Source organism: Pteropus alecto, unplaced genomic scaffold, assembly GCF_000325575.1.
Source record: "Pteropus alecto unplaced genomic scaffold, ASM32557v1 scaffold195, whole genome shotgun sequence".
Taxonomy (NCBI): Eukaryota; Metazoa; Chordata; class Mammalia; order Chiroptera; family Pteropodidae; genus Pteropus; species Pteropus alecto.
The window spans coordinates 8,450,992-8,466,155 of record NW_006438073.1 but is presented as its reverse complement, the minus strand read 5'-3'; the positions used below and the strand labels follow the sequence as shown (position 1 = coordinate 8,466,155).

Genomic DNA, 15,164 nt, shown 5'->3' with positions numbered 1-15,164 from the left:
TGTCAGTTTATCAGATGATGCCCCAGACCTCTGGGTTGGCACAGGAAGCCGGGTCGTCCACTCCCAGGCCAGAACCCCTCGTTATGCCTTTATTCTCCTTTATCTTTCCATGTATTTGCCATCATGCTTACCACTGTCTGTCTGTCTGTCTGTCTGTCTGTCTCTCTCTCTCTCTCTCACACACACACACACACACACACACACACACGTAAATAAATTCTTTTCAGCTGTGCTAATGCACAACAGTTGAGGAGCGCCCCCGGCCCAGAGCTGGGGACGGGCATGCCAGGCGGTGGCAGCGCGGGTGCGTGGCACCGAGCCAGGACTGTGCAGCGGGGATGCCGCCGGGCCGGAGCTGGGAGGGAGGGAGGAGGGCGCCCAGGCCCCGAGGTCGGGAGGGCGGGAAAACGTCTCGTTAAGATGAGGATCTGGGTGCGAGTTGCTAGGATGTGCCAGGCAGCCAAGTCTGGGGGGAGGTCTCGGGGGCCGTCTTCGCCCCTCAGATGCCGCGCGTGTGTTCCTTCACGCTGTGATTTTTCCTTTAACTGTCGCTTTCAAAATTTCTGAATACTTAGAAAGCTCTGTCATTTGCTCTTGGAGTTCATTATTTTTATTAGGTTCTGAGGATCTGGGTGCGAGTTGCTAGGATGTGCCAGGCAGCCAAGTCTGGGGGGAGGTCTCGGGGGCCGTCTTCGCCCCTCAGATGCCGCGCGTGTGTTCCTTCACGCTGTGATTTTTCCTTTAACTGTCGCTTTCAAAATTTCTGAATACTTAGAAAGCTCTGTCATTTGCTCTTGGAGTTCATTATTTTTATTAGGTTCTCTGTGAATGTTTTAACTTCCGTGGATCTAGCTGGGCACATGATGAGCTTTCTCAGTTATTTTTAAAGTCTTCCTTTGAAGTAGAACGTTCTTTGTTTGTTCCGTGCCGCATCGGTTCTGTCCTGCTTGTTCTGCTCTCTTCGGGACCGCCAGATGTCCGCGGTTCCACGTCCTGCCCCTTTGCTGTGCACTCGGGAAGGCCCGCCCAGACCCGCACTCGGCGTCAGCGCCGTGACCTTGCGCAGCCCACGTCTGCTCCGTGCTCTGCGACTCTGCTTAAATTCACAGCGGCTCTTCTAAGCGAAGGTCACTTCTGTGTTCTGGTGCTTTCACTTCATGTCCGTCTTTCTTAAGCTGTCATCGATAATGCCTTATCGTTTTTCTTTCATTTCTGAGAGGGCAAAGCAGTTGCTTCGCTAAAATTAATTTTGCCTGTGTTCAGCCTCTCACAGGATCTAAAATTGGCTGTATCCTGGGTCTGCTAGTCCAGCGCTCACACCTGTATGTTTCGGGTAGGTTTTTCTTCTTCTCAGAATGTCGCTGTGTCCGTGGAGAGGTCATTCGTTGATTCCTTTTTCCGTGCTCGTTTATCTGAGAACGGCATTGGGTCTCTGTTTGTAGGCAGAGTCTCCTGGTCTCTGCTCATCATGCATGTCCGTCTTGTTGGGGTTCTCTTGGGTGTACTCACTGGTCGGGGGTCGCCTGGGGGCTTCAGCAGTGCCATTCAGTGTGTGGGGCCTGCGGGCACGCCGGGTTACTAAGCAGTTGGTTGGATTGTGAGTCTGGAGTTTAGGGGAATGATGTGTGTTTGAGATATAAGTCAGAGTTTGAGTAATAGGGATGATTGGAGTCATCGGCATACAGATGGCATGTCACGTCCTGAGGCTGGAAGAGAGCCCTAGGAGGTGAGAGTGGTTCGAAGGACAAGAGGAAGTCCAGAGGCCAGCCTTGGCCTTGCCACCGAGAAGTCTGAGATGGGAGGATGACAGAGAAGAGTGTGGGGGAGCCAGGGGCGTCACCTGTGTCCAGCACCGCCCCAGCTTCGGGGGAGACGAGCCTGAGGGTGACCTTTGGGTTTGGCAGTGTGGGGGTCATTGGCAGCAAAAAATAGACAAATGCTCTGTGCGGTTTTGCATGAACGGGCATAATAGCGTGAGAGAGAGAAAGGAAAGATGGAAGGGCCCAGGGGAGGGAGCGAGAGAGGGAGGACTGCCCGAGAGGATGATAAAACACACAGGACAAAATGGGAATGGTTGACGGTATATAGGAGTTTCCTGGACTGTTCTTGAAGTTTTCTGTAAAGTTTGAAATGATGACAAAATAAAAAGTTGCAAAAAAAAAAAAATAGATAAAAAGAAGCAGGAAAAATTTAAACAGCGATGAGAAGATGTTTTGTAAATATTGGTGTTTATGCTGAAAGCTGAGGGCTGTTTTTGCAGGTGGTTAAGTATTTACCCGTCTTGCCCTGTCGTTGAGTTTTCTGGTGTGTCGTGACAGCCTTCAGGTACGCTGGCGACACCCGTAGAGTCACAGGCCTCGAGACTAGCGGGGAGCACAGTCTCCCTCTCCTTCAAGCTCCCTACACTGTCTTGGCGAAGTGCTCCCACCGTCCACGTTCAAACAGCTACAGCCCTTCAGCTCGTCTGGGGACATTTGTCCCCCTGCTTAGACCAGCTCTCAGCTTTCTAAACCAAGGGTTACTGTCGTATCTCAAAAAGTGTCATCTCCTCTGGATGACAGAGTGGCTGTCCCCCCGTTCCTCAGCTGCGTTCCAGATGTCCTGAGGCAGCACAGCAAACTCGCAGGGTGCATTAAAATTTCCGGGGACACCCAGCGACATCTGTCAGACAGAGCTTGACTGCGTTCGGCGCCCGCACCAGCGCGACAGCCTTGTCGGTAGTGTTAGAGCAGGCCAGTCCTTCCAGTGAAGTCATCGCTTTGCGAATCCATGTTTTTGGTGGCGGTTCTAGCAAAAAGCCAGCGGCTCCTGCCATTGTCAGTAGGGAGCAGAGGGTGAGGGTGTCGGTGCCCGGTTTGGTCCGAGGCCTACGAGGTGGGGCACCGTCAGCTCTGTCCCCTGGGACCCACCTCGCGGTGACTTGGGAACGTCTGGTGCTCAGCGCACAGTTGTGCGCGTTCCCATGTGATAAAGGCACTGGTGGCCTGTTGCGAAATTCAAGTTGCTTTGCAAATGCAAGTTCTCAACAACTCTGTTAATACACTGTTGTAACTTCCCGTTACGCAAGTCACACGGGTAAAAGTTGACATCACGGAGCGAGAGCAACCCGAGTAAGCTTCCTCATGGCGCTGTTTACGAGCGCGTCGCAGACGTGTGTGCTGGGACATCTGTCTCTGTCTCTGCCTTGCCTGTCTCAGTGGCACTCGGGTAGCAGACTGGCCATGACACGCACAACCAAATGCAATCACGCTCATCGTTTCACGTTTAACTGTTTCTGAGTTTGGCGGTACGTTGTGGGGGCAGTGATCCACTGTGTAGATAGGCCTTTAGTATTTAAAAGTTAATATTACATTAATGTGAACAGTGATTGTAATAAAACATTTGCTCTTATGAGATTTACTTAGTTGTCATGGTAATCAAAAGAAACGGGGTACACTGACCCAAATATAAGTTAAAGATCAGAATTCGAAGCTTAAACGTGAACAAAAATTAAAGTCCTAGGCCATAGATCGTCTCAGGCAGTGTCGATGCATTTCCACCTTCTTGTTCCACAAACGAGAAGGCCGAAGCCCAGAGACACGGCCGAAGGGAGCTTGTGACAAACGGTCCGCATCCCCAGGGTGTGATCTGGTTGTCATGCAAGTGTGACATTTCCTGCCCAAGAGAGATGGCGAGCACCTGCGCATGCATCTCAGCACCGCGCGCAGGTCTCGCTGAAAGGCTGCTTCTCAGAATTGCAGTCAGGGGGAAGCCGGCCATCTGTGGCGCTGGCAGGGGCGCCTCCCCTGCGTGGCTGGGAACCCGCCTCACAGTCAGCGGAAGTGTCTCTCCCACAGGAGCAGGGGATGCAAAGGACAGGTCGGCTCACGAAGAATAGAGGTCGCCTAGATTGTTAGGCACGACGAACCTAGGGCTTCGGTGTTTTCTCTGGAGTTCTTCAAAACTTGCAATAGCTCAGATAGGCCGTTTACGGGTGACGGACGACGTCAGCCTTGGGACCCCTGCACAGCACTGCCATGTCTGCGGGCATCAGAATCTCAAGTGTCCATGGTTTTTGTGCACATTTTCACCATCACAATCACACTGATGTCTGTGCAGGGATTGGACTTGGGAAAATAACTGGGTAGGATGGCTAGCTATTAACAAGGTAGCATTTTAGCTATAAAAAGCGTCCAAACTCGGCCAGGAGGCCAGGGTTTACCATGGTTGGATGTGCAGCAAAGCGGGTAGGACCACAGCTTAAAGGGAGAGTGACGCAGACCTGAGAACCAGACGCCGGGCTGGAGGGCGGCGAGCGCCCCGGGCCGCAGCCAGTGAGCCTGGCGCTGAGACGGGGCGTGACAGTTGCCTGTCGGTGTCTGTCTGGTGCCTCGGGGCGCTGCTCATTGGTCCACTTCTGTCGTTCTCGGTGCTTGGGGCGCTGTTCCCCAGGTGTCTGTAAGTCTCACTGGTCAGCCCCGTCCAGTGCGGAGACCCTGCAGTGTGGGGATCATGCCAGTTTCTGAGACTGTCCTCTCCAAATGTGCCTTTGAAACACCACAGGGTTTGAGAACCTCCTGGGACTCATTTTGAGACGGCCGTGCACTGAAGCCCGGCGCCACCCGTGTCCACTAGCCCGCCCGGCTGAGCGTAGTGATGTTTGCGTTTCGGACGTGCAGTGTCAATTTAAAGTGGGGGCCCCGCCGTCCCCGAAGCTGGGTAGTGTCCCCATCATGCAGCGCAGGTGCTGCAGGCAAGGTCGGAAGGCCCGCTCCGCAGACGTGCGGCCGTGATCAGGACGCCTCCCCAAGGGGACTTGGGCTCCCAGGTCTGTGAGTGGAATTTATTGAGGTGCCCTGACTTTCTGGAGTGGTGATCGAGTCAGATTCGTGTCACCAGCCCAGAGCTTTCCTGCTTAGACGAATGAAAAAGCGGCTGCCGAGGGCACGGTGATGGGCCAGCCAGCGCGCGAGGCCTCAGCCGGCCGAGCGTCCGATGGCAGCGCCCGCCTTGCCTCTGCATGTTATTTATATGTTGCCACTTGTCCCCTGCCAGGCCAAGATCCCATTTTGTCACTGAATTCAGGGAACCCTGCGGGTGGCAGCAGTTGCCCGTCGTCCCTGGCCCACAGCACAGAGCTCTTCGTGCAGGCAAGAGCTTCCTGCGTGTCCCCAGCCTCAGGGAAGCGAGGGTCTTGGGACATGGCCAGGGCCCGGTTTTCCAGATCCACCTGCTCACGTGCGTGCCACCCTGGCTGAGACTGGAGTGCGCTGGGGTGTCTGGCATTTCAGCTGCATTCGGTGTCAGCCACTGAGCGGGATGTTCCAGCCAAGCTGGCATGAATGCACCGAGCCTGGCGTCTCTGTTCAGTGCACCCCCAAACCCTCGCGTCCGTCCAGCATCCTCTTCCTTCCCCCTGTTCCCACGCCCTCGTGGTCCACCCCTCACGCTCCGGGGTCCGTCCGCGGGATCGCATCGTCCTTCTCGGCGTGTCCTGCGCCTCCCTGCACGTCACTCTGCACCTCCTTTGCTGGGGCGGCCCACACCCGAGTCCCTTCATCGATCTGAAGCCAAGAGAGGTGCTGGGGGTCGGCAGTGCCCGGCGGGACACCTCAGGAGGCTCGGCAGAGGGCAGGCTCCGCTGCAGTCTGTGCGTGGGTCCCCTGTCACCAAAGCCTTCCTCCTGGTCCTGTTAAGGGAGTGGCCCGCCCCCACTGAAGGCGCGTTCGCTGTCAGCCTGCCTTAGAACTGCCCTTCTCTATAGTCTCGTCGCCTTCGGTGACACTGTACAGTTGACTCGTTTATTCTCTTCCACGAGAGTGTCTTGAGGACGGAGCTTCGTCCCGCTCATCCCTAGCGTCTCTAGTGTCGGGAGGAGGGCCGGCGGGTGGCGGTGGTCAGCCTTGCCCGTGCGCCTGCAGAATGGGTGACGTGCTCAGCCGCCCTCGCGTTCATTCCACCGTGCCCAAGAATAACAGCAAGTGACAGGCCTTCAGGAGCGGAAGATGCCTGAGTGGTCAAGCAGAGAAAGGTGGCTTGCGACAGTTTCCAGGCTGACAGTGCCCACGTATGTAGGGTACGGGAGGCCACCCAGTGAGCAGTCCGTCTGTCCTGCTGGGAAGCCCCAGGAGTACTGTCAGCCCAGGCGGGCAGGGTTTATTTTTCAAGTTCACCATGGCTGCTATTTGGAGAAGAGGCTTAGGCAGGCAAGCTCGCTCAGGGAAGCTTATGTGAGAGACTGGCTTCCCGGACATTTAGCGGACGCGCAGTGGCAGCTCAGGCTGGAAGCAGCGAAGACCTGGCTCCCACCTTCCTCCCAGACGCCGTCCACCTGCTGCTGTCCCTGGTACCTTAAGCGGCCCCCTGCTGTGGGCTTTCTGTGGGACGGCTGATACCATGGTGGCGGCCGCAGTGCCAGCCGCTGGACCCCGCTTTAGTGGCAGAGTTGAGGTGGGACTAGGGTGATAGCCATGTCCATGCAAAGGAGGGGACAGTAATAAACTTGGATTCACTCAGTACAATATGGAAGGTTGACTTTTCTAGCAAATTACAATGTTTCATTCAGTTAGAAAACTTGTATTATTTTCACTGATCAAGCTGTCTGATACATATAGAACTTCAGCAACAAAGTTGTAATTTGTAACATTAGATATTTTAACATAAATAAACATGCATGCAGTCTTTAGATAATTCTAAGTAAGTCATAACAATTTTCATTTGCAATCTTTTAGAGGAGAATGTAATATTAAATCATGCTCTGTAAAAGCATAATGAAGAGCTGGTATCTAAAATCAGACATATTATTTTTACAAACTAAGGAATTTTTATTATATTTAATTATGTCCTTTTTCTTGTTTTTCTTTTTTTCATTCCAAGTACCAAGATACGAATATGCAGGGAGTTGTATATGAACTCAACAGCTATATAGAACAGCGGCTGGACACGGGAGGAGACAACCAGCTGCTCCTGTATGAACTCAGTAGCATCATTAAAATAGGTAAGAGACGTTTGAATTCCTCTCAGTGGGATATGTGAACCAGAGATTCTTTTATTTCATTGCACAAAGTGGCAAAAACAATGTTACTAGAGGCAAGGGCAGATTTTTTACTTCTATTCTTGGGCTAAATTTGAAGTGAAAATATTTTGTTATTCTCAAGTGAGAGACCCTTAGGCGTCTTAAACTACAAGGATGATGTGTAAGCCTAAGATTTTCTAAATGATCTAATCTGAAAAAAGTATCTGCCCGATGTTTAAATGGAATATAGTATGACTTCTAATTAAAACGTAGCTTTTTTCGGAAAGTATACTTTTATTGAACTTAATCACATCTTTACACAAGAAATCTTGAAAGAAGAAGAAGCATTTTAAATATATATGAGAAGATGACAATATAATATACTGTTATCGCCATTTTACTGATGAGGAAGTTGTGGCGAAGAGAGGCCAGCTATGGTACCTACCGCCACACAGGTGGAAAGGACTTAGCTGGGGCGTAGGTGCAGACCATGCCTCTAAGACCTCACCGCGGAGCTGCTGCAGTAATGGCCTTCAGTGGACCCAGCAGCAGGTTTAGAAAAGTTAAATTATGTTCTCTTAGCGATGACATGTAGATGTATACATGTTGTTTTTGGTCGATTCTTATAGTGATTATGCCATAGTATAAACATCACTTCTGGTATTTTTAATACTTTAAAAATTAAGTACAGTTCTCAGATTTTAGAGATATTTCCCAGTTATTTCTGATTTTAAAGTCTGGCAGATGTTATATGATACATTGACCGCTGTATGCATTTGAGGATGTCACACGTTAAGACTCGCACTAGCCGATGAAAGCAAACACAGGTCCTGCAACCGTGTGACCGGGTGAGCCGCGGCGTGCCGTGCCCGCTCGCCCCGGCCACCAGCCCTGACCGTGTCGCGTCCCTGCGTCCCCCCAGAGCCCCGCCTGCTGTGCCCTCCTATTGAGATTAGTTTCTTCCTCTTTCATTGCTTTGGCAGCCACAAAAGCTGACGGATTTGCACTGTATTTCCTTGGAGAGTGCAATAATGTGAGTATCTAAACTTAGATTTTGGTGCTCTAATTAAGAAAATGTTATAAGCTTTTTTTTAAAGATGAACTGTTATGTTACAGACAACTTAATAGACATAATTAAATGCTTTAAACTCATTTCGTAATTTGTGTCTGTGGATATTATCAGCTGACTTTTACCAACAAGGCAACATTTAGGCAGAAAATCTTACAGTTTATTGATTGTTTGGGTTTTGGTTTGTGGCATTTGTCGACTTAGTTTTGTGCAGAAGTCATTTCATCGTTGCGGCCTGGGCGTTGTGGACACTCTGCGCCCTTTCTATGCACAGTCTGCAGTAGAAAAAAATGAGAACAGAAGTTTAGCATTTTATGCGATTTTTAAGATTTTTAAAGACAACTCTCAGAGTGCCGGGTTGGAGTCACTGAGAAGTCCAGGCCCCTGAGCCGCGGTGGCCAGGCTGCAGGCTGTCACATGCTGGGGCGTCTCAGCTGTGCCTGTCCAGTCTCTGGGGAACAGGCTGGACCTCACATTTCTGTTTTAACTTACTTAAAGCACAGCCCACTGCCAAATGTGGGCCATATAGACACACTTTCAAAAGTTATTCAAGACGTTCAGTTACTGGCATTTGATTTTTCGCTGTGGTATTGAAAACACATACTTACATATTTAAAATAATATTCCGAGCCAATAATACTTATATTCATAGCGTTAAATACATACTACTCCGTTATAAATTTATGTGGCAGACTTTATATCGTGTATTTCTTATGTGCTAGTTACTGTTATTTGAGATTTAGGATGCGTTTTTTCCAATGTGATAGTTGTGTTCGTGAGTAATCACAATGTTTGCTGTTCATATTATGTAAAATGTTAACAGGAGGAGAGAGACGAGTATCCCGAGGTTTTAATGCTACCCTTGAATAATGCAGTAGTGCAGAGCGGGAAAGTAAGTGGCTCAGAAAGTACTCACAGGCCGAATTCCTTAATTCCTAGCGGCCCCTGCCCCTGTCCACAGCGCCGCTTTCCCTTGCGTTGCTGGTCATGGGATTCACAGCGCTTTGGGGCAAGGATCTTTTCCTTCTCATTTTCGTGTTCAGCCAGCATCTCTTCCAGTGCCTGTCATGTAAACTGCCAGACAAGAGTGTTGAATTGGAACACTCAGATATTACTATTACTTCTAAATATATTTTATACACCGGTAGTATCTTAAAGTGCCTAAGCTAGTGAAATAACAAATACATCTCAGTATTTTCCGTTCATTCTAAAAATTTATTTCTAAAACTTTGGAATTTTTATTAAAAATAAGAATTCCTTTTAGAAAACTCTTCTAGAATTTGCATTTATTTTTTGTAATTCACTACCGTGTATGTTAGCTCAGCAGAGTGGTGACAGCCACCTCTCCTCACTCCTTCCTTGAGACCTGCAAACCGCCCACAGGGTTGGCCACTGCCACGCTGCTTGCGTCATGTGAACCCTTCCCTTCAGTGACAGTTACTTGTGACCCAAACCGGGGCTAGTCAGATTCTCTGCTGAGACCTGGATCTTGGACTCAGCGTCTCTGGCTGATTACCTGACCCCTGAGCCTGGGATAGAGACTCAGGCGACCGAGTTTGACCTTCACACGTTGACCACAGTGAAGTGGCTCGCTCCAGCGTGGGATTTAGAAAAGGTTTGTGTCTTCACCAGCTAAAAGGTGACGTTGTGAGTGTCAGTCCTAATTCTCTCGCTCCTACTTGGCACCCACGTTTGTACCTTCGCTGAGGGGATGACGTCACGTCCTCTCAGGCTGTCCTCTGGCTCCGTAGTCTAAACTCCTGGGGTCAGTTGATTCACTCCTCGTGGTCCTCCCTTGGGTCACTGTCCTTGCTCCTCATTCCTTTCCCACATCTCGGGGACCGAGTGGGTCGCCTGCAACAGTGAATCCCTGAGAACGGCAGGTACGTAGCAATATTGCAGCTTTTTCTGGTCTTGGGTCAGGTCCCACTGTGTTACGCCTTCGTAAAGTCTGTACTTCTCCTTCGCAGAACTCACCGAGGCTGGGGTTACACATCCCCTGTGGCTTGTGCGGTCACCTGCAGATCTGGCTTTTTCACTAGTACAGAAGCTTCGTGAGGGCAGAGACCTGGTCTCCTGGGGATGACAGTTTCAGGGGACGATCCCTGTTTTGTTGACTGTGTTTTTCCGTCCGTGTGTTCCACACCGTTTCCCTCCCCTGGGACTTCCGTGGGCAGGAAGGGGACGCACGGTCCCAGTCTCAAGCTCGCCAAAGCACTCCTTCAGATGTCTGTCCGTCTGTCCGTGGCCACCTCTTCCTTGCACATCAGGCCTCTCGGTGGGGACCTATGGTCCTCGGTCCCATAGGACCGTCCCTTGACAGGAACCCGCTGTGGGAGATCTGTGTTTGTCTGTGTGTCTTTGCCACTGTCCTTAAAGATGTGCTTGCTGCATGGAGGGTTCAGGCTGAAAGATGTTATTGACTGTAAGACTGTAATACAGTTGCTTTTGTGATTGTTTTGTTTGTCTCGGTCCTTCATTATAGTTTCCGTTTTTATTCCCAGGGCATATTCTCAAGCTTATCTTTTAATTTCTTTAACTGTACCTCTCTTATATTGTTTTATCTTTCTGAATTTATCATTTCTTGGCTTTTATGACATTCCATCTTTCATAGATGGTGACTTATTTGCTCACGTGTTTTACATTTTCCTTTTTCTTTAAAATGTGAATCATATTATTCCTTGGGCCCTTTTAAATATATCCATAAGACTGGTGTTGAAGTTTCTTTCTTTGAATAGGATATGTGTCTGTTTTTGCTTGTCACCTAAGGCACTGCTAACCGAAGACTATTTTAATTAAATTATCTAGTAGCATTTTTTTAGACTAGTAGTTTAGAGTCAAGCTTCAAATTCACGTGATGCACAGATATAGTTTCTCAGAGGACATTTTTATTCTCCCTCTAGCAGTAAATTCAGGATAATTTGGTTCCTCTGTGTAATGCCTTTGCAGCCGTAAGTGTATTTACCCTTCAGCCTAGACGAGGATGCAGCCCTTGATGCCGGGGCCTCCGATGACACATCCCATGTGGAGAGGCCCCGGGCGTCAGCTCTGTCTGGTCTCCTGTTCACTGAGCAGCTTTCATCGGGACTTTGGTTGATACTCTCGGGAAGAAAAGAAAAGTTTGGGATTTTCTTACCTTGCAGGGTTCCTTAATTTACTTTCTTTTAGATTTTGGTGGATTCTTTCCATTCTTCTCATCCCAGTAATGTTTTGTAAAAGATTTAGAAAATAATATACTTTATTCAGCCTTTAAATAATTAAAAAAAATTTTTTTAGGAGTGTCAGATAATCTAACCTGCCGTATCATTTGCAGCAGATGTTGACATATTTCTAAAATGTAAGCTAACCATATTAAATAAATAAAACAGTGTTTTTGCACAGATGAGCAGATACATGTATATTTTCTTAGAATTCTTTGTGCATGAAAGGTAGCATATTATAGATATTATCAAAATGTCTTTAAAAGTTGCCTCTGGATTTTGAATTGTAGGTAGAAAGCTTTTCTTAAATAACTTACTTTCAAAACAAAATGTATATGCTTTAGTGATAGAATTGCAATAATGCAACCTGAATAGTCTGAGATAAAATTTTTAGTCTAGACCAGTAAATATGAAGGATTAAGACAGAGATGGAAAAAAATTATAAAATTCTTATATTCATAAAAGTATTAATTTTTTTATGGATGAGAATGAGCATAAATAACTAATTTTCTGCAATGGATGTATTGAGAAATCTTATTTTAAATAATATTTAAATATATCAGAAGTTCCACTAGAATCAGAAATTGCCATTGATGTTAGCAGATTGGAAAGTTTTAAAGAAAACACACTAAGAAGATTAAATAGTTTCAAAGCGCTCAAAATAAAATGTCAAATATGATTGTGAAACTAATTATGACAGTATCATAAAATATAAATTACACGTCATAAATATATGATATGAAAATATCGTAAAATATAAAATTACAAGTAGAATAGGTTCAGCTATTAAAAGAAAAAAAATCTTAAGTCAGGTTAAAAACCTCACACCTTCTAATTACAGAGACACATATAAACAGTGAGTAGGAATGATCGAAATCAAAAGAGAATTTAGAGCAAACCTAGTTCAGGAACATGCAGACTGAAGGAGAGCAGCAGGTGCCACAAGATCACTGGCGAAGTGGAATTTAAGGAAGGAAAGCATTGAATTGGGAAAGGAGGTCATTGATGTCGGAAGGGCTTAATCTACAGCGCAGGGTAGCGCTCTTGTGAAATTTATACAACAAATATCAGGTATGTTTATAAAGCAAAACAGTCATACCAAGGAAAATGAATAGAAAAATGCAATAATATTTTTAGTTGCTGATACATCAAAAATATAATTTAGCGGATATTAGTAATATCACTAATTATTAGGTTTTTAAGAAAATTTATATATTTAACTCAGTATGCTATTTTAGGATTTACCAACTTGGGGTTCCCTTCTGTAGGTTACATCCTACTTTGATGCACTGAGCCCCCATTTAAGGATTCAGATCCTCAGAATGGCTAATAACAAATTAAATCTTAGAAATTAAACATAAACAATATGCCAAGTAACTCTTCGAACAAAGAAGAAAAGTAAAATTCAGTTAATGAAATATTTAGAGAACAATGTTTATGAAAACAAATTGCAATATGGCTGAAGCTCTGGACAAAGTTATTGACAGGGCGGAGGGCGGAATTTACACTCTTAAAACGTTAAGCATTTTGTATACACTTTTGAAACCTTAATAAACAAGAGAACAAACATAAGTGAATTTGTTACTTGGACATGTTTTTATCAGGCCCTGTCACGTTATGTGTCCCAGGTACCAGAGATGCTACAGTAAGTTCAATTCCCTGCCCTTTTGAGATTTACCAGTTTAACCTGTGCAGACGGAAGAAGAAGAAAACTATACTTAAATGAAGAAATCTAAGGGTTTTACAGATAAGCCTTTTGCTAACATAATTTAGAAAAACAGTGATATATGTTTAATAATTTAAAAGATAGTAAAACAATAGATGTAGTGAAAATGACAAATTGTGAAAGGATACTTGTACTCATAAGAGTGAAAATCCAGATAAAATAGACAATTTTAGAGGAAAATATAACTTGCTCTAGTTAATGTAAACGATGATAGAAGACCTTAGACTGGGGGTCCCCAACCCCAGGGCTGTGGGCTGCGGTCTGGGACAGTAACCGGGCTGCACAGCAGGAGGTGAGTGGCAGGCGAACTAGCAAAGCCGCTCCCCAGCGCCAGCATCACCGCCTCAGCTCCCCTCAGATCGTCAGGCATCAGATGCTCAGAGGAGCACCGGTCCCTGGTACTGCAAAGGATAGGGACCGACCACTGCCTTAGACCATTAAATGGAAGAAATTGATAACAGTGGTGAAGTAATGCTTTTCTAAAAACCACTAGGACGCTTATTCAACAGACTTTTTGGAGCACCGCCTGTTTGCAGGCGGTTGCTAAGCCTGGGGTAGAGTGATGGACCACAGTCGGTCCCTGGGCCTTTCTGTCCACGCTCCCCCGGGGACAGCCCCCCACAGGAGAGAACACCTGTGCTGTCTCTGCTGTTTCAAAGCTTGGGAAAAGAAGGGGAGCTTCCCAAGAAACAGAGCAGATTTTCAGAGGAGTCGGATTCTGTAGTTGGATTGCGTGACTTCCAGTTCACTCCTTTGTGACTTTGACAAAATTCTTAAACTTTCTGAAACGTAATTTAACCTCCATTGCTTATATATTATGTCACAAGTGTTATTCATTCACAGACCATTTTAAACACCTGCTGTATATCAAAGCCCGTGTTAAAGAGCCGAGCACGCACAAATAAAGGAAAAGCCATTCGGGGCGTCAAAGGGTGTAGACCCAGCAGGGGAAGCCGAGAAGCTCACGGTTAGTGGAGCGGACCCGAGGGGCCCGGGATCCGCCCTGTGAGCAGCGCTCAGGAGGCCTGTCACCCAGTAGATAGAAGCGGGGGAGACAGGACTTTCAGAATGAAGCAGCCGTTTCTGAGAAACCCAGGGCTGGAGAGTGAGCTGGTGTTTTTGTGTCCTGGCCCAGAGCAGTGTCTGCCGCATAACATACGCGGGGTGCTCTTGAAATGTTTGTTGGACAAAGTAAGTTTTTGCTTAATTCAACTTTCAGTGTTTTCAGTTTTTTTCTCTCATATCTAGTCACATAGTCCAACCGAGATGTAATGTACTTTATAATGTTATAACAGTTTATGTTTCCATGAGTTGTTTTTAAAAGGTGAAAACTTATAAACAGTAATGATTTAAATTTTTAATTCATAAAGTAAATTCATAGATTGCCTTTCATACATCGGTTTTAGAAGCCAACGTAGAAGCCAGTAGTTTACAATAATCGTGTGACTTTTTTCAGTTGCACGATAAACTTTAGTAGTTTATTTTTTTAGAACTATGCAAACAAAGTTAGTTATCTAATCCAAGTTCCCGGTGGATGGGGCTGCGCAGGCCATGTGCTTAGATCTAACTCTGTTTACTCTCCACTGCCATCTAGTGTCTTGTAGGAAAAATAATGGTGAGCTTAAGTACTTTTTTTTTCTTAAAAAGTACCTCTAAGAATTAATTGGTTGTGAATTGAAGCCTTGATATAAAAATGAAGTTTCATGAATAAAGCGACTTTTGAATTGTGTATAGAAGATGAGAATTCTACGTCATAAGTGACATAGAATTATCTATGTAGTTGATGTCAATGAATCAAATGTTCCCATTTCTTCAAAAAATCAGATTTTTAAAAATAAATTGTGATGGTTTGTTCTTTTGTTCATTTTGCACCAAATCTTTTTTTTTCCAATTTGCTTCTTTGTAATTTGAATGCATTTTTATTCTTTCATTGAGCCAACCTATTGTTACCAATCTTCTCTAGTTTAAATTAACTTTAGATGTAAGTATGAAATTTGCTATTATTACAAAAATATTGGGTATTTCATATGGATTTCTTTGAAAAATTGAAGAACCTACTCATCTCTTGACACCACGTGGCCTCTGATTGATTTTGGGCTCCTTGGCCAGTCTCCTGGATGCTCTGGGAAGTGAGGGGCTGACAGTCAAGGCACCTCCGAGGTCTCGCCCAGGGGT

General features: G+C 46.4%; 1 protein-coding gene across 1 annotated transcript in view; it reads left to right on the top strand.

The window, feature by feature from the left end:
- The window catches only part of PDE10A (phosphodiesterase 10A), a 178,251-nt gene that overhangs the window by 104,562 nt on the left and 58,525 nt on the right, over nucleotides 1–15,164 (top strand). The window contains exons 4-5 of the mRNA XM_015591915.2: nucleotides 6,856–6,976; nucleotides 7,978–8,027. Coding sequence (XP_015447401.2) covers nucleotides 6,856–6,976; nucleotides 7,978–8,027 — 171 coding nt within the window. The remainder of the gene's footprint in view (nucleotides 1–6,855; nucleotides 6,977–7,977; nucleotides 8,028–15,164) is intronic.